The sequence below is a fragment of the Varroa jacobsoni genome, unplaced genomic scaffold (genome assembly GCF_002532875.2).
Source record: "Varroa jacobsoni isolate VJ856 unplaced genomic scaffold, vjacob_1.0 scaffold_484, whole genome shotgun sequence".
In the NCBI taxonomy this organism is placed as follows: domain Eukaryota; kingdom Metazoa; phylum Arthropoda; class Arachnida; order Mesostigmata; family Varroidae; genus Varroa; species Varroa jacobsoni.
Window position 1 is genome coordinate 89551 of NW_019213386.1, and position 21529 is coordinate 111079.

The window sequence follows — 21529 nt, forward strand, 5'->3', positions numbered from 1 at the left end:
AGCACTGCATAGCTGCGTTACCGCCACGTGCTTAGTCACGCATTGTGAAAGGAATAAAAATAAGACAACAAAGACACAGGAGATAATGTTTGGTTCGCAAACAAAAAACGAATAATTACTATTATTTTAAAATAGGGAAGTAGAATGCGATAAAGGGAACAGTTCACGAAAGGGGTGGTCTCATGTAAAAAATAAATACCAGATTTTTGATGCCATTAAATCGAAACACAATACACTTCTGTTATGCTGTTCTGGTGCTGTTATTTCGCCAGAAATAGCCTACACATATGCATCGTTTGAATTTCGGCATTACTTGGCAGTTCAGTCGACACTTTCCACTAGTTTTCTTAGATGACTCTAGCCTGCGTTGATCAACGTTGAGTAGCGTTTCCATTTTCTGTAGATATATGCCTCTTAACAAAAGAAATGCTGCTTCAGATAGAAATTCGTTAAACCTCCGTATTCTACGAACTGTAATGTATGAACTCATATATGAGAAACCATTGTTTGACTTGAACATTTTTATGTCGGCAAGACATGGTCTTAGAAGTAGTAATGAAAGCAGCGACGGAACTCAAGAAATTCCCATAATAAATGTAACAAATCAGTAAGGAAGCTCGCTTTTTTATCCAATGAGCTCCCTCTTCTCTATAATTATACTGCGCAGCGGAAATCCAAAAGCTGCTGAATCACCTGTGTGTGCATACAAGTGCGTTCCTGGTTCCAAAAAAGAAAAATCTCATCAAGAAAGGAAACTTCACACGTGCTACATAAAGCGCCTGATCTTATCAACAGCAAACATATATACCGATATGGGCACTTTCTCAATCTGGAGATTTCGTAAGATCTTGCTTTTATCTAATTATAGCAATTATGAAACGTGTAACGTAAAGAAATATGCAATCAGTCAGTTTATTTATTGGCGCGCTATCTTAATACAGGTTGGCAGCCAGCGTCTTCCCTCTGGGTACACAGTTTTAATGTAAATGTTATCTTACAACATCGAAATACGGCAAAGCCGCTTTTAATAGGATGTGTTTCGATGCGTGAACAAGGAACCAACCTCATGAAATACTATTACTAATCGTACTAATATATTATTGGTAGAACTTATTCTACGCATACATGGTACCAAGGCTGAATGAGTGTCTTTTCCTTGCGCACGTGTTAAACCGACGACTAATCATTCGTTTCATCAAATCATCAGCAAGTTCGTTATTAAACTGCATAATTTATTTTTATTATTAATCAGGCAAGATCGTTGTGATTATCTATATTGTGTTCCTGGTTAGTCTTATATAGAGAAATCAATCAATGAAACGTAATTCGAAGCAATAATCTTTGCTTCAATTTATCGCATTTGTTATTACCATCGAGATCATTTTTGTTATCGTTTCGCACTGAACCCCACAAATGGGAACCATTAGAAATATAGATAAGGTGGAGTGAGACATCAATCCAAATTTGAAGTGCTTAAATTCTTCTGATTAGTTGAGCTCAGTACATGCGGCGCTTATCTGGCATCATCGCCTAGATTAGCCAATTAGAGTTATCGATTTATTCACGTGCTGTTGTATAATAAAGTATTCACATGAAGCATTTCCATTCGATTTTGATTGCTGATTTCACGAGTCTGTTATTATGCGCCATCATCATTATTGTATCATAGTCATAGGTGGTGACTCTATGGATGTCACTCTGAGTACAATTATACTTTCGATTAATTCACAACAAATTCAGGGAGGCGCACCCCAGGGCGCCTAAAATCTATTGCCAGCAATATCGACCCAAATGTACCGATGTTCTTAATCAAAATATATATAGCCGGCTGTGTGGAATCGCATAATGATAGTTATATAAGTGTATGCTTAAGTTTATTTATGTTTGACGAAGCGTTACAATTCTAATTTACCTGTTATGTTCACACTTTACATTTTAATTAAACTATTATCATGCGAGGATGCTATCCAATATTTCACAAGGGATGGACTCCGGATTACCGATCGCTAGGTTGGGCTAGTCAGGACAATTGCTATATTTCAGACAATGCAGCAAGTATGTGAATATTAATAATAATGTTATAATAATAATAAGAGGATACACGAACGAGAAGCATACATGGAGTTTTTTGGAAGGGGGACAAGCATCCAGAGCTATTTACGATATTCTGTGTGTTCTCAAGCTCTGTAGCCATTCGTTCTTTTTATACAGAGAATATGTAACATATTTCTAAACACTCGCCGCTTTTTCTTGTTTTACGTACTACTTGAGTTAGCCAGTCGATGCCCTTTTGCTTTTTAAGTGCCGGCAGAAGCCATCGTATACTGTTGCTGTTGCCTAACATGGATCTTGTGTTACCATTACGTACGTCATTTTCAAGTCACGAATCAGTCGCCTTCACCACTTAACACTTAAACAAGGCATCTTCTACTTCTCTCGTATAAGAACTTCACCCCTTCTCGCGTTTGTTTTCATTGTTTTTCTCGATGATAGATCTAACCGCGGCAATACAGCTAAGTTGGACCAAGTCGTTTCAGTAATACACTGTCGTTAGTCACCGTTGCGATCGCGGCTTCCGGCGCTACGACCTCGACTCACACTCCGCTCACGTGAGGCACTTCGCTCTCTAGATCCCGTCCGGGATCGAGAAGCGCTATGTTCACGTGATGAACTGCGTCCCCTTGAGCTACTTCGTTCTTTTGATAGACTTCTTTCTCTAGAGCGGCTTCGTTTCGCGGGACTTCGGTGAGCAGAATCACCCCTTGCCCTTAACCTTGACCTTGACCTCGACTTAGATCTCGATCGTGACCTCGACGCCGATCCGTCTCTCGCATCCTTCAGTTTGCGACTCGGAGATCTTTCGCGGCCGCGAGAGTCCGCCACCTTTGAATCAGCTGGAGAGTGACTTCTGCTGCGTTCCTTGGACGGATCTCTGTTTTGTCCATTGGAACGTCCACCTCCATTCTTCTGCGACCTTGGCTTTGAGCTCGACCTGGATCGGGATCTAGATCGCGACTTGCTTGTGCGACGCCGCTTAGTTTCTGGTGATCGCGATTGGCGAGATTTATGCGGAGAGCCCTTCAAACGGGAGCGAGACCTCGAGCGGGATTTACGGTTGCGGCCTCTGAAAGAAGAAATAAAATTTATATAAAATACATGAAAGTTTTACAGTGATGAATTGCAATCAATCGCGTACTTGCCACTATTGGAGTGAGTAACTTCATCAAGTGTCTTGACAAAATAGGTCAGTTGATGAAACACGCCAAGGCTTGTGACAGTATCAGCCACGATTCAGTAAACTGAAGTGTCAAAAATGGAACCTCTATTTTTAAGCTTTCTGTCAGCTCGCTAACTGAATTCGAGGCGAAGGTGTTTGATTTCTAATCTACGTACACTACTTGACGCTCACCTCACTAATAAAATAATTTCAAAACGACATCAGCAAAACTAAAGAAAGCAACACCCTAGTATTTCCCGTGACTTATCTATAGTTACGCATTCACTGAAGCTACCATATCCAAAATAAAAAAAATATTGTTTCTTACCTAGATGCACTTCTCCTTCTAGACGTACTGCCCTTCCTTTGACGTGATCTAGATCTAGATCTTGAAAGAGACTCTGTTCTGCGGTCCTCTCTCAGGGCCATGCGACGGCCGTTAATCTCGTGTCCATCGTATTTCTCAATAGCACGTCTCATATCGGAACGCGATGCAAATTCAACCACGCTAAAGAAATTGAAGTAATATTACTGTTAGCCTGAAAACATGTTTAGCACTTCTTCGTTGCTTATTCTTATTGATTACACTATGTCGAGCAGAAATGACGAACTATGCTTTCTACAAGTCTGTCTTAACAGTGGACTATTTCAATCAATCTCTGTGGTACCGTACTCCTATTCGATTTATAGAAATATCTTGGCTATTATCCGTATTTAATTACAAAATGTGAGATTTTACGTACGCTTCATTTTTCCGGTAGTGATGAGCATCGGCATAGCACACCTCGCATCCAACCTTACGCATCAAATCCTTCAGGTCCTGCATTGTTTGTTAGTATCATAAAGTTAGATCGTTTAGTACATCGTATGTTACTAACTATGCCTCCCCCTACCTGCCCAATTGATAGATAATCCTTATCCATATTAGTGCCCTATTGTCGGTCCGTTGTGGTTCTTCACCTCTCTTTTCCTGCCTCTCTACACGTATACCTCTGTCGCTCTCTTCGTTCTATGGCTGGTTACCTTGCCCCGCACTCTATACGACGGTACAGCTGAGCCTTGCAACGTGTGGTGAAGACAGCCTTGTGCATGTTCCAGCTCAAACGTTGTGTAGCACATACACGGTCGCGAACGAATCCCCGCGAAGAGAACAGTATCAAGCTCCCACATTCGCATGTACCTCCACACGGTTAGCACATCACTACGGTTCTCATCTGAGCATGCATAGGCCGACTGAGGTTTTCAGCCTCACCTCCATCGTCACTGAATCCTTGATTGAGGGTTTATTAACGACATTGGTGAAACGGAAAACGGCGTGGTTGACCTGGCCTGACAGAGAATCATCACTGCTCATCAACTGTCGTGTTTGTTTCCCACAATTGAGGGTGGTCGCTGGCTGATGGGGATCGCCGCTCCTTGAGCTGCCCTCGTTTGCCTTTTTCGTCGCATTTACCTGTGCCTCGCTAACCGTCATCGACGTAATCGTCATCTTGAAACATCTGTACGAATCTCAGTTGCGGCAGATCGGGTAGTGGTAGCGCACATCTTACGTGTTTCCTACAATGTTGTTTTTCTAGATAATGTAACCAAAGAGAATAATAGAAATAGGCAGACAAAAGCCACAGAGGAGTGAGGTTGCGATGATGAGCAGAAGGTGGAAGGGATTCACAGCCTCGGCGTCGCTCGGGATGGACGGACCGCCTATGAACATGTGGCTTGTGCTAATGGGCGTCTCTGGGTTGGGTTTTTCAATATCGATTCAATATCGACCGCTACTGCTGCTGCCGGCACGGCCCTGCTGTCAGTGATGATGTGCCACCGTTATCATCATCGTCAGCGAGCGATCATCATCGATGGTCATCACCAGCATCATCTCTGTTACAAACGAGCATCGCAACCATCGATCATCGTCGTAATGAATGTCGTCTCGCTATCGATCAGGATCTGATTGATTATCTAATCGATCCGTGGATGGACAAATCAATCGATCACCTCGCTCTGATCCGAGGTTTGACATCAATCAAGCGACGGGATGCTGCAGCGAGCGAACGAGGGACCGAGACATCGGGGAGCAGGAACGTCCACGCAACAAACAGAGCAACAATGTGTTAACGACAGCGTGTTAAGCAGCAGCAGCAAATGAGAGAGTGAGCAATAATAACTTTGCGGCAATAATACATGAAGTCCAAAAGCCAGATTGATGGCCTTCAAATAAAAATATGTGACGATCGAATAAAATGTACAAATAGGTTATCCCCTAATTTACTCATTCATTCGTTTCATGTCAACGTTCGTTCTGTGTCTTCATGTGTGCGCTTAGTCCATGTTTGTGCGCAATTAGAGGAAGATGAGACTGATGCGGCCGGAGCTGTGTGAAACGAGTCATTTTATTCTAAGACAAGTTTTAACTTCGGAAAAGAATACAACGGACCTTTGAGCAATTCTCATATATTGAACTTTAGCGTCATTTTGATTTCGAGAGTTTTCTTCTTCTTCTTCTTCTTCTTCTTCGGACTCACAAAGAATAGGCTGCTTTCATAACGATAGTACATAAAGCCATATTATCTGAGTCGCGATATTATGTATGCCAGCTTGAGGCCTAACAGAATGAAAACAAGAGAATTAAACGGCTAGACCGAAGGTTGGTATCAACGACAAATATTTTTGTTTATGTAGCGCCTTCATTTCTCGCATATATATGCTTAAGTGTGTATCAATACAAACGGGAAACCCTATTTCTCTCTATTCAGTAAAACTTCAAAAAAACCTATGGTCAGTAAATAACGTCGTTGGACTTGCACACCCCAGCACTAAATAATGTCAAAGCGCGATTTACTATAACCAAGTTCGCAGCTTTTTATCGAATGGCACGCGTTTCCCTAAAATTTCTTGATCAAGTAGCTTCTTTGCTTAAAAATATAGCACTTTGTGTTAATATTCTATCTAAGCCTTCTTATATAACATGTTTTAAAAGGCTCGACCAAATCGATCATTTGTTGCCACAAATTTCTGATTCACTGGATCACAGAAGAGGCGGAGAATTGGATAACAACAATCGCCATTCAATAAATATAATTTTGTGAGTCCAATGGCCTAACGGCCATTCACTGCCTCACTCACAATGCGTAATTCTGATAATCATGAAAATCTTGTCTAACCCACTGCACCGTCGCTTTTGATCAACAAACAAAACCAAGAATGTGCGTGTAATGTACGGATTTATGGCCTTTCCAACCAGCATGCAAATACGCACAATACCAGGAGGGTTTGGAAAGATCTGGAACAACCACTTATAATACTATACCATAGCTCAAACAAGCCACAGACATTATTTAGACAGCTCGAGGTAAGCAACACATGGTTTTTATATCTCAATCATCCAGTTAACAAATAAAGACTAAATAATATGAGGGACATTCTTATACTATAAGTATCTGATAAGACCTGAAAGTATCAACACATCGTTTAGCAAAGAACATTAAAGCGCTACAATTCAAAATACGTTCCTGTCAGGGCATACGGTTGTTCTCGTCCACGGTTAGTGGAAGTGCGTAAGCCACTTTAGGTTTCATCAGGCGGAGAATCGTCATTTGCACGAAGTACCGTCTATTGTGCAACAACCAAGCAAGCCAGGAAGCCCCTGGCTCTGTACTGGTTCACATCCTTTTGCCACGGTGTAACGAAATCATCACTAGAACTTTCACCCTGGTGGATACCTATTATGTCAGGAAATTTATTCGCACTCATTCAACCGCGACAAGTCAACAAAGGCTCTGAGAAATTGCATGACAATCGTTTTATAGTTACTGTATTTCGTGCTTCATCTGGCCAATGCTGCAAATAAGGAGGTATTCTTTAGCAGTATATAATACTTCGATCTTACAATTCAGCTACCACAAAGAACGCCACTTCTGTTGTTTCGGAAGCCTGTTGAAAGAATCGCGGCTTTTTTGTTGCAGTTTTTATGCCTAATATAATTTATATACTATTTTATTGATGTACTTTGTTAATCCTTGAGCCAAAATCTAATTTTTTTTTTCGTAAAGCTGTTTATGGTAATCTTCAACATACCTGCCAGCTAACCCGCGTCGATAAGTTTTCAACGATCACGCGATAATCCGTTCGTTTAAAGGGACCATACTTATCCATCCAGCTTCTATCTGCAACGTTTAAGACGATAGCTATATAGCAATTGCAACAAAAAACATTTCGCTCTAAAGATGATTGAAATAAAAACCAGGAGGAAAACTCAAAAAAGATTTAAATTGCATTTTAGTTGTCCTAGTATGAGCGTAAGACATTAACTCCACACTTGTAACGGACTTCCAATAAAATTATAATATTAACCGCTCCAAACAGTCTTTACAAATAAAGCTGTATTGAACAATAGATATAACATCCAGCAAATAGATGGTTGCACTTCTGATACGTACCCCGTGAAGAAGTGTCGCCGCGCATCGGCAGACCTCCTCGACCTCTCTCAGTTCCTTTAGCCATTTCAACAAGAATCCGGTCTCCCAAAAGGTCTCTGCCGTTAAGTTCATAGCAAGCATCTTCGGCATCCCGTGGGTCATCAAACTCCTACATATCAAGCACATTATAATAAAAAAAAAAACTAATAAAAACCAGCCAGTGGTACTTAACCGTAACTTTAAAATCTGTTACAACGCAAATACGGCCATTATAGGAAAATATGAACAAACTTAATGAATAACAACTCATTCAAATATTATTCAGAATTACCTAATCAGTGCGCTTTGTTATATCGTTGTATATATATGAATCCTAGTTATTGATATCAAATAGTTGTTACAAATGTATTGGACAACTTTGTTGTTGCACAATACATTTTCTAATGATAAGTTCGTAAAAGAATTATGTGCGGTTGCAAATATATTTTATTTTTTTAAACTTGCATTTTCAACAAGTGTATGCTTCAGTAACTATGTAATATATGTTCCGTTGTAGGATTACCTCCAAATGTAATAAGAGGTATTTCGAACAAATACATTCAACGTAATTGAACGTAAAGCTTTAAAGTAATTTTTAAAACACCGAATTATGCGGCCGGATAAGACGAAGATAAATTTCAACTTCAAGTTCTGATTGTGAGTAAAATACAAGCGAGAAACTTGAATAGCTACTACTAGTCACATTTGGCAGTTGTACGGGCGGTGAAGAAATGGAAGAAACAGATTCATGCACGTCGCTGGCATACGCCAATGTGTCGCGTTATCAACCACTCAATAAAAAAGCTGTATTGTCATCATTTTATGAGGAACCTGGGCTTAGCTACATGAAAGCTGACTCTACGACTCGTATTGCCGTTGATGGTTCGAATTTTGCATATCGTATATATTTCACAAAAGAAATACAACTTCTCTACAGCAAAAGTTCTCTGACAAAGATTTGGATTTGTACTGAATGGCAGGAATGCATCACACTTAGTATGCTCATAATATTACAGGTAATAGAGAACTAAAAATAGTCAAATATTTGTTTATTCCTATGTGTCTTAATAAATCTAAGGTAAATAATCCGATCTTGCTACTTGCCACAAAGGCGAAGCCGGCCTTGAGTAGGATCTCGCGTATCTTCCCGAATGGAGCAAACAACCTATCCAAATCACGTTCACGAGTTCGATGTGACAGGCGACCGACGTAAAGTCGGCAATCATTTGCACGCCCCATCTAAAACCTACAAAAAGAAACACAGTCCAAAAAGTAGCATGCTAAGACTGTAGGAATACAAAAGTTAGGTTAGCGATAACCAAAAAAAATAAGAAATAGCTTATGTTAACAAATTTTCATTAAAAATATTCAAATATATCGAATTCAAATCAAAGTAGATTAACTTTACGATGATATTAAAATCATTCTCTAATGGAAGAACCGTCACATATGGATACATTCATCAAATCAGATCACATTAATTCGTCGACAGCTCTGAACAGTATTCTAACGCCTTTGCTTAAGTAAGCTACTGCTGCGATTTGGTAGACGTTCCACAAACATTCATTTAGGCACCCGACATTCAAAATATATTAAATCTGATCCTCTGACGCGAATTAGTATAAAAAGTTCCCTATAATTTTAGACCAGTTAGCTAATAGGAATCTGTACTGGACACCTCAGGAAGTACGTTTTGGTGTAGGACAGTTTGTCTAAAGTACAGCTTACAGGGCCGTGCTGTGTAGCAAACTTTAAGTGAACCCTTTCTTATTAAGAACTCTTTCCAAACATGAAACCACCACATATCATATCCTTACCCGATATGCCACGTCCAACACCCTAAACAAGAGGTTATCTCCCAAAACCAAAGAAGTAATTGAAGCTTGGTCTTGCAGCATATATGAAGTATCCATATATTAAAGCAAAATGGCCTGCCTATTAGTAAGTCTATATCATCACTGTTTGAGCCTGCGCAAGTCAATGTTTTACGTTGCCAACTCTTCGAACATTAACACTAAGAACGACATCTAATGCGACTAAGAGACTTCCCGACCAACTATCCTTTTCGTTAGATAGGAGCACAATCAAGTCTAGCAGAACCTACGTCTCGCTCTTTTAGGATAAATACACAGGTCAAGACATCTGTACACGGCGCTCAACGATAACACCATTAATGCCTTATTTCTCTCTTGATAGAGCGGCGGTTACAAGCTACTGAGAGACATTATTATTACTATAATGGGCCCAACAGAAACACGGCATTCATCGTACTCGTGTAAATACTTCCGGAATATTGCGCCTCATAGAAATCTATACTAATGAACAAGCTTCTCTTCGAACATTGATACATAACGTTTTAGAATAACTAGTACTCAAATGTTTGTATATACGCACGGAAGCACCAAGCAACAGAAAATGGTTACCCCAGCGTGGACAGCCATCTATTAATGCGCTCGCTTTGCCTGGTTAGTAGTCAACCATTGACATTGGGCCCATCCTTCATGCGGTGACTTAATAACCATTTACTCGATTCAAATTGATACCCCTAGGTTTCGCTTGACCTGAACAGCATATTCTGTACGTAAATTACCTTAAATCCGTTGTGCCTTTGCCACACAGTCGAAAAACTCCAGCTCGTTTAACTTGTATACATCATCACCACACCAACCAGCCTCGATAACTTGCAATACTCTACAACAAGATGGCGACCGGCGCCGAGATTTGGCGCTTATTTTGAAACTCAAAATTATTTTTGAGCGATTTTGTATTTCGCTATCGAGCTTTTTCAATGTTCGTTCGACATTTTCAAAACAACGAACGAGCATACTATGCATGCACAGTTCCGTATTGGTCGATTTTAGATCTACATATTTTAGCGAATCCGCTCGTTAAACTGGCTATCTTCCGAGTCGCTCTCTCCCATCAGCCCTCTCATTGCGGGCAGACTGTAAACAAATATGTCAGCGCCCATTGATTCCAAGGTGACTATTAGACGAAGAGTACTAACCATTGATGCCTCCGAATTGTTGCAAAATCCGCAGATTCGCCGGAGTGTGCCGCCGGTACGCGCAAAGCATAGATTCGAGTGGCGAGTCCATAGCGAAGACGCACGCACCGCTTGAATGATTCATATTTAAGGGCATATATGCCTCGAATGAGGTAACCGTTTCTCGCCGTTTTGCGAATTTCATTAAAGCAACAGAAACAGATCGAGAAAGAGGAGTTACTTTTTAACCGGCTAGCCCTGACTCGTACCTATGAGTTGGGGGCCATGGAGCCCCTGGAGGCGCCCGAATTGCTGACCATCGAGTGGGAGATGATGGATAAAAGTCGCTTTATCAGTTTCACAACCATCAATTCACTCGCGTTACGTTCGCTGGTATATCCGTTTACTGTTGTCAAGACACGATTACAGGTAATTGCATAATAGCTAGGTACTCTAGTATTCAACCAATTATAATACACGTATGTGTACTACTGACTGGGTAGGTCACGTAGACGCGTCGTATATATGCGCGTGGATTAGCATAATATTTTAAGCGATCATATAAAAATGTTTATTTCGTGATTAAGTAAATTGTTGACTATGTTACCACCGAATAGTCAAATCGACACTGTACTAAAAGACCTAAGCACTTACGCAGTGTGAGCAACCGGCCATTTTACGCGTAGAACGGATGATGCTTTACTCACTTTAGAGAGTAACAGCCCAAAGTCTAGTGCTTATTGTTTTGGTAGTCAACAATAGTCTTACGTTTTTCAGTACCAATCTTCATGATGTGAGCCGACAAAAATAAGGCCGGAGTTAGCGGATTTTTTTGGAAGTTAAATCAGATGCAATTTTGCTTGTGAGTACGTCGTGTTAATTGCTCTTGCAAAGGATAGTGTTTGCGTTAGGATTATCACTTGAATGCTAGGAACTTATCGAAAAATAACATTGAAATACATTAACCTGTACCAAAAGTTTTCTTATATTCACGAGTCCATTTGGGTCCTCTACAAAACTTGTGAGCTGAGGCGGTCTCCGTACAAAAGTATTTGGGGGAATTAGTTGCCACGTAGCTCTCAATTAATTCATATAATAGTTCTACGAAATGAAGTAAGTCAGCGCAGCAATGTTTCTTTTATGGTCTTTAAGTTGCCATAAAACAGCGGTTTTGAAGAAGTGGATGATATATGGAGAAGAATAAGTTGCTTTTCATGTTCGCTGCTCTCAACATCAGTTCCCTCTTTCTAAAGTAAGAATAATCTTCAGAATCATCAATTATTTAGTGCACTTGCGTAAACATCGTTGTGCAGTGTCTATACTGCACCAATGGTGATTTTCATTGAGCCTTAAATGCATCAAGTCAGTAGTCCAAATTATTTGCCGAGAAACATTTCTATACGTTTGCCCTTTGGCTTTTTTCAGGCCTTCAGACGGTTGCACCAAAGATAACGTGACTGTCCTCTTTATTCTGCTACGCATATACGGCAACACCTACATTGAATGAAAAATGTGCGTGATCTTTCTATGCATAAACCAAGTATTAAAAAGAAGTATGCTTCTCTCGTAATCGTCGTATGTCTTTCCTCGTTCTGCGTTTCGCCCGTTTTCAATATAACGCTGCCATTCTTTGTTTTTGTTATTAAACTTTAATACAGGAAGCGTTAGCTCTTAAAAAGTCGAGCGGTTCTGGAATTACTATGTCTTTATATATGTTGGAATTAGTTTATTACAATGCTTTGTTTTTGTTTGATTTCTAAATGAATTTTCCTCTTAATAGACAAAACCCTGTAAGAATTTGCATAAGCATTGACAAAATGTAATAATGGGTTATCATTATTACCGTAAGCATTATTTTTAGCAAACTGTATCGAGAAGCAATACTTCTTTATCTTAACTAATCTTAATGTGTCTTAACCAATGTGGAAAATTCTTTACTAATTTTTATTACAATAGGTTGATACGTAGAAAGGTCAAGTCTACTTGTTTGAGGCAAGAGATGATTTCTCGCTAGAGGAGCATGATTTTCACGATGCCCACTGGCCTCATCGGTGCACCTCAAATAAAAAAGATAAGTTCATGGTGGAGCTATCGGATTTGGATTCTTTTGGACATTATTAGGGAAATTATGAGGTGTAGGTTTGCCTTCGCGGTTATCCGCCCCTTGGGTGCCAGACCGACATCGCTGCGTCGTCGCTTTTTTCATTTGTGCCTTGGTACTGTCTGATATTTCTTCCTTGTTTCGATGGGAAGGGCCAGTTTTCATATTTGATTCCTTTAATGAAGTACGATTTTGCAGACAGAGGCAGCCTTTAGGTAATTCTTAGCGCTTGTAACCCGTATTCACTATGGCAGAAAAGGAAAGGTGGTTCAACTATTATTTGCATGGAAACGTCACTCCTTTGATGCATACGCTACAGTTATTTTTACGCTAGCATCATGACACATAGTCAATTTTTTTTCTATTTAATAAAAAAATACCCACTTTTTAATACCGCGGCACTTAGATAGTAAATATTGTATTGATTTCCGATGCCTTCATGCATTTACCAAAATCCGACGACTTTTAGCAAGCCCGATTTATTTACCGGATTTTAAAACACTACTAAATTCCGTATATATATAGTATCGATAAAATCATCACATATTTTTTTAAACTAAGGTGAATATGGCCATAGTAAGGAAAATGCGAAATATTTTAGTGCAGTCGTTCCCTTGGGTATTTAATCATTATGTAAAGAGGCAGATTTGGTGCGTACAGGATCTATATGCAGGGTAATTTGTGCGGTGTACTAAGTTTCGATAAGATTCTAGCTGATTACATGTTCGAAGACAGACCGACTGTATCAAGACTAGTGCGTATATAGTAATAGTAGTACATGAATTACAACAGTATGAAATAGATACCAAATAACAAGTTTACGCTTCTGACGATAAATGTTTTACATCATGTAACGGGCTCTCCATTGCATATTGACATAGTGGTTTTTTGATAGCAGTGCAACGAGCGAATAGATTCTGTTTGCAGAATGGATCAGTATCACATATCTTATATGGTCATATCATATATGTTATATTATTATTTTTTAATATCACGTTTTACATGCGAATTTCTGTAACTAGTTACAATAGTGGATTGAACTTTGCATTTAAGGTGCCGCGTTTCAAGGCGTCTTGCGTCAAGGTTTGCGTGCATTTTTTTCTATTACCAGAGCCAGTTACAAACTTTAGCTATTAACCTAGTATATAGTAAATTTATATTGACTCCTATCTTCACGTCTGGCTTCGGCTTTATTTCCAGAAGTGATTGTATTTTAGATAACAGTATTGCATGCTTCGTAAAACCTTTTAGGTGCAGTCGGCATACAATTACACAGGGACGTGTGATGCCCTCCGGCAGATAGTGCGCTATGAGGGCTTTCGCACGCTATACAAGGGCTTTATGATCAACTCGATGTCCAGCGTGTCGAGCATGGCGTAAGTTTCAAATAAAAAAAGAGGTCTGAGTTTTTTTACTATATACGTATATGTATTACCACTGCCAATGTCCACTATAGGAAAGTTAAGTATGCGTTGAATTTATATTTCATGTCCAATAATATCTGGCTGCTAAAAATAAGAATTTACCCAATTTTTATCAATACACAATTATTATCTACGCACTGTTGTTGGTTATTGATTCGATCATTTTATGCCGTATGTACGCCATTATACATTTATTGTTATCTATAAGATTTTGTTTTTTTTTTTGTAATTTGTATTTATACATGTTATTACTAAGGATTCATCTTCCAAGAAACAATCTTTTGTTTTGTGACGCTAGGTTATCTCAACGAAACATTGTGAAATTATATTTTTTTTCAGATTAAAAATCTTAAGAACTGATTCGTTTCTTTACAATTCATTTTCAGATATATCATCACTTACGAAAAAATCCGCGACTGTTTATCGAGGCGTGGTGTAACGGATTCGTCCCTAAAAGGATTCGTTGGCGGTGGAATTAGTTCGTTAGTAGGTCAGACATTTGTCACGCCGTTCGACGTTGTCTCGCAGCACATTATGGTCCTAGGTCGAAACAGTATCAATCCTCTTGGTTTGCCGCCTACTGTCCTTCAAAGTAAATTTCAAACGTTGAAACGTATCATTAAAGAGGTGTACCGACACGACGGAATCGCTGGTTTTTATCGAGGGTATTTTGCTTCGCTGGTCACTTATGTCCCAGGTAGCGCTTTTTGGTGGACATTTTACCCAATGTACCAGGAGGCGATATTACCCGTTCTACCAAATTGGACCCCACTCGTAGTTGTGCAATGTCTAGCCGGGCCGTTAAGCGGTGTGACAACCTGTGTGATTACAAATCCATTGGATATCATCCGGGCGCGAATTCAGGTGCAGAGACTGAATTCGTGGACGACCGCAATGCGGCACGTTTGGCGATTGGAAAAGTTTCGCATCTTTACAATTGGCCTCTCGGCCCGCATGGTACAGAGCTCGATTACCTCGTTCCTGTTAGTTCTCGGTTACGAGACGCTCAAGCGTTACTCCGTTAGCGAAGAGTACAAAAGTCAGATCCGATGGTAGCACCTTATTTAAGCTCAACGAACAATACATTCAAATTATAATATACATATGTAAATTGAAAAGCTGAAAAAGAACAATAAGCATTGAGAGTACGCCTTAAAGGGAGAAACGACGCAAGGACTGCCATTCTGTCCAATATAGATACTGTTATTTTAGTTTTAATGAAGTAAATGTGTGAAAATAAGTGCGATTTCAAACGCACATCATGGGTGAGGACTCGTGCAATTTTCCAAACGAAATATATTCATGTATATTATATATGTAAAATAATATTATATGATGAGTTATTAGATGTTGTTGGCTTTATCGTTATAAATGCTGTAGCTTCTATTGTGGAAACAAAGTTTATGTAAGAATGCCGTCATGCTATTGGAACATCATGGCAATTTACATGAAATAAATAATGTGAAGTTAATTCTTCGTAGTGTAAAAACGGATTTTCATTATAACTGCTGTATGAAAGGTTATACTTTTGAGTTTTTACTCCTGTTAAACCACAGATAAGTTAGTGATAAACGATGTAATAAATCTATTTAAAGTCCGTTTTAGTTAGGACTTCATCCGACAGGCAGGCTTGCCTGTCAGATAATGTATTGTGGGCCTTGTCTGGCCGACTGGCATACATTGACTAGATCTGGAACCGGCCGTCTGATGGAATTATGCCGAACGGCAATATCCGACGTAAAACTCGAAATATAGAGATGACTTAACTACAAATTATCATTAGTTCGAATGAAACGCGTTTAGATATGATGGACTCGTAAATGGCGGTGATGACGTAAATCAAATTTCAGGTTCAAATAAAGAAATTGTTCTAACTACTTCAAAGATAAGCTATGAATGCATATCCGTCTTTTGTACAATTTAATTCATTAGTCCCATCGGTACTAGCCTCTCTAAGTACACTTGTGTCATAGCTTGGTCGATTTGCGCGAATTACATCGACACAAACTACGATACATATATTCGCGGTTGCGGCCCAGTAGTGGACAGATTTCACTTTCCTGTCCCAACGTTTTTCGATTAAAATTCTTATTTAATATAGGACATCTTATTGAAAATATTTCCTCTTGGTAATTTGATTATATTGATACTCTGTATATAGCTACATTTTCGTTATTCATTTGTCTTACTTGTACAGCCATTTCATCATCTTGATGCAACAGAAACAGATCAAACGCAGCTGAACATATTCAGTGTGACTGGAATCAGTTTTATAAATAATTGATCGTTATGCCTACAGAAGTTAAAAAACGTGGCAACTTTCTATTTTTATTATATTTTTTACCTTAACCTTTAACAGGTGTATGCACATCCGTCGATCTGCCACACATTCTAAATGTCTCAACCAGCGACCGGACAGTAACAACTATTAATGGCGTTAACCTATTTCATCTGACGCTTGCTACAGCTCGTCGAATTCGTTCAATTGCAACCCAAAGTTTTAATTAATCCTTTTAAGCTACATTAATGGGCGTAATAGCATCGTTCTTAGGCTTTTATCGAACTCTGACATTATTTATTAACGAAATCGGCAGCAATTCTATTTTTAATCAGGTACCGATTTTAGTCCTAACTAATCTAACAAAGTATAATACGAAATTTAGCATCCTTTATTTTTGTATACGTGACACATAAGCACGTAATACGAATTTACCCCTCGAAGTCATATATATATATAGGTTTTTATTATAGCTCATTTTCAGCTTAAGGACGTTTTTCTCTTTTAGAACTGAATTAGAAGAACCGATTCAACCTCGTATCCAGACAACACCATTACTACATTGTCATCACGGGGACGATAGATTCGCTATAAATACTTTGTTCTGAACAATCGTTTCTAGAGTTTACCGATTTTCGATCTAAGTCGATCCGAGTGTACTTCCTATTTTACGATACTTTTTCCCACGCGTTACTCTTTAAGTAACTAGTATAGTTTGCACTTGCGTGAGGTCAAGATGTGTATATGTGTATTACAACATGTGTATATGAAACACACGAACGGATGCATACATACAACACGATATCTAAGCATGGTCAGATTCAAACCAACACAAGACACAATTCGTATCATTTGATTTCTAATAAAAATGGTTAGATCTGCCCGAAGAGACTACTGATATTTTGCTATAAGTTATAAGAAATCTGATAATTTCAGTACCTTCAGCGGACGGCGTTCATTTGTGCATCCGTGACAAACAAAAAACCTTAGTCGCGTTCTTTTCATCATTTAAAACGAATGTTACTATATATATGAAATGAAAGATTTATTTTCACTCCAGGCTAACTAAAGTTGTTGTATATATACCCAATCGAAGAGATGTGATGTTACAGTTTTGTTATTGCAACGCATACATCTTCTTTTATCGCTGTCAAGAACTTTACTAGCTGCTAGCCATGACAGTGATATCGTAATACTATAGCTCCCTCAGCATGATATTCTAAGCTAGACTCAACTATTTGTAAGCAGCTTTAAAGTAGAGATGACTGAACCCATGGATTAAATACCCAGTATGTGCATAGTTTATTGTTTTGAACACGTTCATTATTTCGCTTTGAACCATTGACTGTTTCAGGAACGCAATGACAACAAGCAAAATCGTAAAAGACTGTGAGTGCGACTTTACGTGAAGGAGATGAAGCACAGAACCTGCTCTAGATGGCCGTCGACGAAATCCCTCTACGAATAAAAAAAAACCAACAGCGCTTTGGAAAGCAGAGAGTACCTTTTTCGACAATTTATGCAGAAAAGCATGCAAGTATATGACTGATATGCAAACTGAATGTCAGTTATTTATGTGCAGTAAATAAAATAACAACAATTGAGGCAGATAAGACAATTTGCCTCGCCTGAATATATAGAAATACCAGTGCATTTTTCATCGAGGTGATAGCAGTGTTCCTCATAGTTACGTTTAATGCAGCCGGAAAGCCTGGTGCCATAGCAGAAATGTATCAAGCTAGAAGTAGTCAAATAGATGAGGCATACAGACCACCCCCGGAAAGAGATTTTTAACTTGTGATAAAAGATATTCAGAAAAGATAACACTACTACAAGATTAGCGTGCATAGGTCGTCTAATAGTGATCTTGATGATTGCTCAACTATGATCGAGGAGAAGGACAATTTAAGTATAGGGGGAAATGCAAACAAACGATCCGCTAACTTGAATTGCGCCAATTACGTCTTCTTGACGACAGGTGTGATTAAATAAAATAAATGTATTCATTTCAGTGTTAACGTCTTCAATTTTAAGTTACAGTTAGCCAGCTTTTGAACCAAATTACTGAATTTCTTGCACGTGAGTACTTATACATAGGCAGTCTAACCTTTAAGGCTTTTCAGCTTTTTAGCACCCCTGTATAAATATATCTTATCACTTGGGCATTTAATTCCTGATATTTCCAGCCACGGAGAAGATCTAGCCAACACAACTTCATATAGATTCCGACTGATATTTTGCCTCTAGGCCAAATAATTATTCCTTAGCCTACTTCCTTAATTTCGCGCATTAGCTCGCCTCTTGGGTCCTTGATGTATGAAAAAAAACGACTTCGGAGACTACGTACCGCCTTGTTTGAGCGCGGTCAAACTGTTAAACATCGATGCAGTGGTTCGCAAATGTCCTGCACATTCCTCTTTATTACGGTTACATCGCAGTATCTATACATTATTCAATCATTTTTCAATCTAATACTACATACACATACAGATACGCGCGCATCGAAGACGCCTAATAATTTCCGTTAGGATTTGTGATAAGTTAAAGCATGACATCTAAAAAACTATTACTACGCGCTAGAAGTTCGTGTATTGCGTTGATCAAGGTAACTGAATATCATGCAGACCTGCTTCTTGCAACCGCTTTTGTAGGACTGTGAAGTATCCATTTCATCTTTCAATGAAAACTTTCCAAGCTGTTGATGAAAGCTTCTGGTGTATCATATATTTTTTCATTGAATTATAGATCGGATCGATTCTGATCTTTCTTTTTTTTTCCTTTTTTAGTACTCATTTTGGTGGCTTGATTTTATTTAAAGGTTCTGTAACGTGACGATATTGAGCCAATAATGACTGGGTGTTCTGTCGCTTGTTCATTAGAAACTATTTTCTACCTCATTTTCTATCATTCTAGATTTGTAAACGTGCAATTAATTGTTTTGTATGAAGCTATAGAAAATAATTTAATGAAATCAAGGATTGCCGTGCAATTCATTTAGCTCACGCTACATCGTCACTGTAAATCTGCATTAAAAATCCGAGTTCAAAATGAGAAATGTGAGCAAGTTAAAAAATCTAAACAATATTAGTTACATAAATATTAGCCAGGAGCGTAAAAGCAGTAACTGAATCAGTAATCAAGCTATTATTTACTTAATATTATCAACCCGAGATGTACTTCGTGTTTCGTTATATATACAGATGCTCAGGTAAGTAATACAAAACTTGCTTTCACCAATTATTGCATGGGGTCTTATCGCAATCCAGTCCAGGCTGAAAGATCTGGATTTCAGTTGAGTCTTTAACGATGTTAAAGCCCAACTAAATGTAGTCAAAAATGCGCAGAATTCTATTTGTTTTTAATGGTGAACGAAATATGTTCTCATGAATTTCACCACAATTAATCTACCAACACGTGAAACACGCACGACTCTTTGGCAGCCTACGACTATGAACTGACTGTGTTTCGTCGGAGAATAGCACGTGTAAGGGCAAATTGTAGTTTAATGCTGAAAGTTAGCACTCAGTAACTAAGTTTCTGTCCTACGAAAGTGAAAGCGCTAGTAGTTTATTGATGAAAATTCAGCAGAACAACAGTTCATTAATTGTGTGGAAAACTGGAGTGGCGAGAGAAATGGAGATCGCGGAGGAGGTGACTAGACTTGGGGATCTTAAACGAACGAACAAGCTGCTTTGATCGCGAAAGTTTCTCTTCTATAGCAACGCTGTGTCATAAGTGGACTTTTGCTAATAACAATTAGGAAAATTGCCTTTAGCCTACACTGCACGGGATCCACACGATCTATCCTATCATTTGCGAGAAATCCATTTTCTGTTTCCTTTTCTCGCCTTCATTATTTTTGCCATAATTTTATAACCCATACTTTGAGAAACTCTATATTGAGCTGCTACAAAACGTGCATTGCCTTGCATATCTTTTGCTTAAAAGGTCCCATGATCATAGTAACCCGTTGTTCTGTTTAAAGTTCTGACATGTAGTCACTTTCTTTGTGGTGCTCAAGATCACAATTTTGTTCTTAAAATGAAACTTAATTACTGAGCGTTTGTTTTCAAACCTAAACGATACCTTGGCCTCAAAACTTATTATATTGTGATATCACTCAGTTAGCTTGTAATCGCAGATAGCCAAACGTTTGACGTACATATTTAGTTCGTCCGCCAATAACGCTGAAAATTGCGCTGCGTAGCTGAAAATATCTCGAACCCTTTAAATCTCTCAATGGCTCCGGACAATCTAATGTTTTGTTCAATCCATTCATTCATTACACGGGGGTATGGGTACGCTGTGCAACCCATGCAATCCTATAAAATATAAATACGCACAGTAAGCGAAGGCACATGGACAATCGGTATAATACCAAGTAAACATTGCAATAATGCTCGTTTAGGTATGCCTAAGACTAAGTTTTTCAGATACTACGTCCGGCGTCGCTGTCAGGCATTCCATCAGACGGCTAATAAAGTGCGTCCGCACTCGGATCTGGACCCAGACCACCAATTGTTTTCAAGATCAGTAGGCAAACACGTCACCCACATAGCCATCACGGGGACCGTGCAGGGACGCCACGATAAAATTAGTACACCAAGACCTCGTATTAATTGCACATCTAATGTCTATTGAGACGGACAATATCAGTCTCTCTTTTGTATTCCTTTTCACAACACAGAATTACTCCCAAGTTCCAACTAACGGCTAACGTATATGTAGCGGCTCGTTTACCCAGTATCGTCCGTAGTTTTAAGTAGAGAATGGCGCGGACGATTTCTTTTTAGGAAATCTATATACAGCCACATTCAGTAACCCTACTGATCTTTCTGTATAGTAGTGTGCCCTGCCAGCGCTGTTTATGCTCGTATAAATTATGCACGTGACCTAATACATGACTCAATTCTTCTGCTATTCATTTCATTTTGAGTATTTACTTTCTCTTGTTTCGCGTTCAGTTGTAACGTCCGCTCGATTAATGGAGCCGAGCAACGAGCGTCCGATCACTGTCCGTGTGTTGCTGCTCTGACCGAGCGCCCGGCCAGTCTTTAAACAGGCGAGTCATC

General features: G+C 39.1%; 2 protein-coding genes across 6 annotated transcripts; one reads left to right on the plus strand and one right to left on the minus strand.

Annotated features, from left to right (window-relative positions):
• Positions 1–888: 888 nt before the first annotated feature.
• LOC111260851 (uncharacterized) lies at positions 889–10380 on the minus strand. Of its 2 annotated transcripts, XM_022833899.2 has the most exons (7): positions 10259–10380; positions 8773–8914; positions 7651–7798; positions 7289–7377; positions 3961–4037; positions 3546–3725; positions 889–3124 (listed from the first exon to the last, which is right to left on the minus strand). In XM_022833899.2, exons 2-7 carry the CDS (start codon positions 8905–8907, stop codon positions 2551–2553), a joined length of 1203 nt encoding a protein of 400 aa, XP_022689634.1. In that variant the 5' UTR covers positions 8908–8914; positions 10259–10380; the 3' UTR covers positions 889–2550. The 2 variants fall into 2 exon arrangements, with proteins under 2 accessions (XP_022689634.1, XP_022689635.1); XM_022833900.2 differs by lacking the exons at positions 7289–7377; positions 7651–7798; positions 8773–8914; positions 10259–10380 and adding an exon at positions 4241–5234.
• Positions 10381–10634: 254 nt separating this feature from the next.
• On the plus strand, positions 10635–15668 carry LOC111260855 (solute carrier family 25 member 44). Of its 4 annotated transcripts, none has more exons than XM_022833906.2 (4): positions 11069–11083; positions 12080–12166; positions 14007–14131; positions 14566–15668. In XM_022833906.2, exons 2-4 carry the CDS (start codon positions 12158–12160, stop codon positions 15233–15235), a joined length of 804 nt encoding a protein of 267 aa, XP_022689641.1. In that variant the 5' UTR covers positions 11069–11083; positions 12080–12157; the 3' UTR covers positions 15236–15668. The 4 variants fall into 4 exon arrangements, with proteins under 4 accessions (XP_022689637.1, XP_022689641.1, XP_022689639.1 ...); XM_022833904.2 differs by lacking the exon at positions 11069–11083 and adding an exon at positions 13809–13838 and having other exon boundaries at positions 12095–12166; XM_022833902.2 differs by lacking the exon at positions 12080–12166 and having other exon boundaries at positions 10635–11083.
• The last annotated feature ends 5861 nt before the right edge of the window (positions 15669–21529 follow it).

Bases quoted from the DNA above. Each gene is read 5' to 3' on its own strand.
- LOC111260851 (XM_022833899.2), bottom strand. From the start codon at position 8,907: ATGGGGCGTGCAAATGATTGCCGACTTTACGTCGGTCGCCTGTCACAT. The intron at 7,799-8,772 runs GCAAGTAGCAAG...CTTGATATGTAG, and splicing joins AGGCCGGCTTCGCCTTTGTG to GAGTTTGATGACCCACGGGA. The intron at 3,125-3,545 runs GTAAGAAACAAT...TTCTTCTTTCAG, and splicing joins AGAAGGAGAAGTGCATCTAG to AGGCCGCAACCGTAAATCCC.
- LOC111260855 (XM_022833902.2), top strand. From the start codon at position 10,940: ATGGAGCCCCTGGAGGCGCCCGAATTGCTGACCATCGAGTGGGAGATG. The intron at 11,084-14,006 runs GTAATTGCATAA...AAAACCTTTTAG, and splicing joins TTGTCAAGACACGATTACAG to GTGCAGTCGGCATACAATTA. The intron at 14,132-14,565 runs GTAAGTTTCAAA...ATTCATTTTCAG, and splicing joins TCCAGCGTGTCGAGCATGGC to ATATATCATCACTTACGAAA.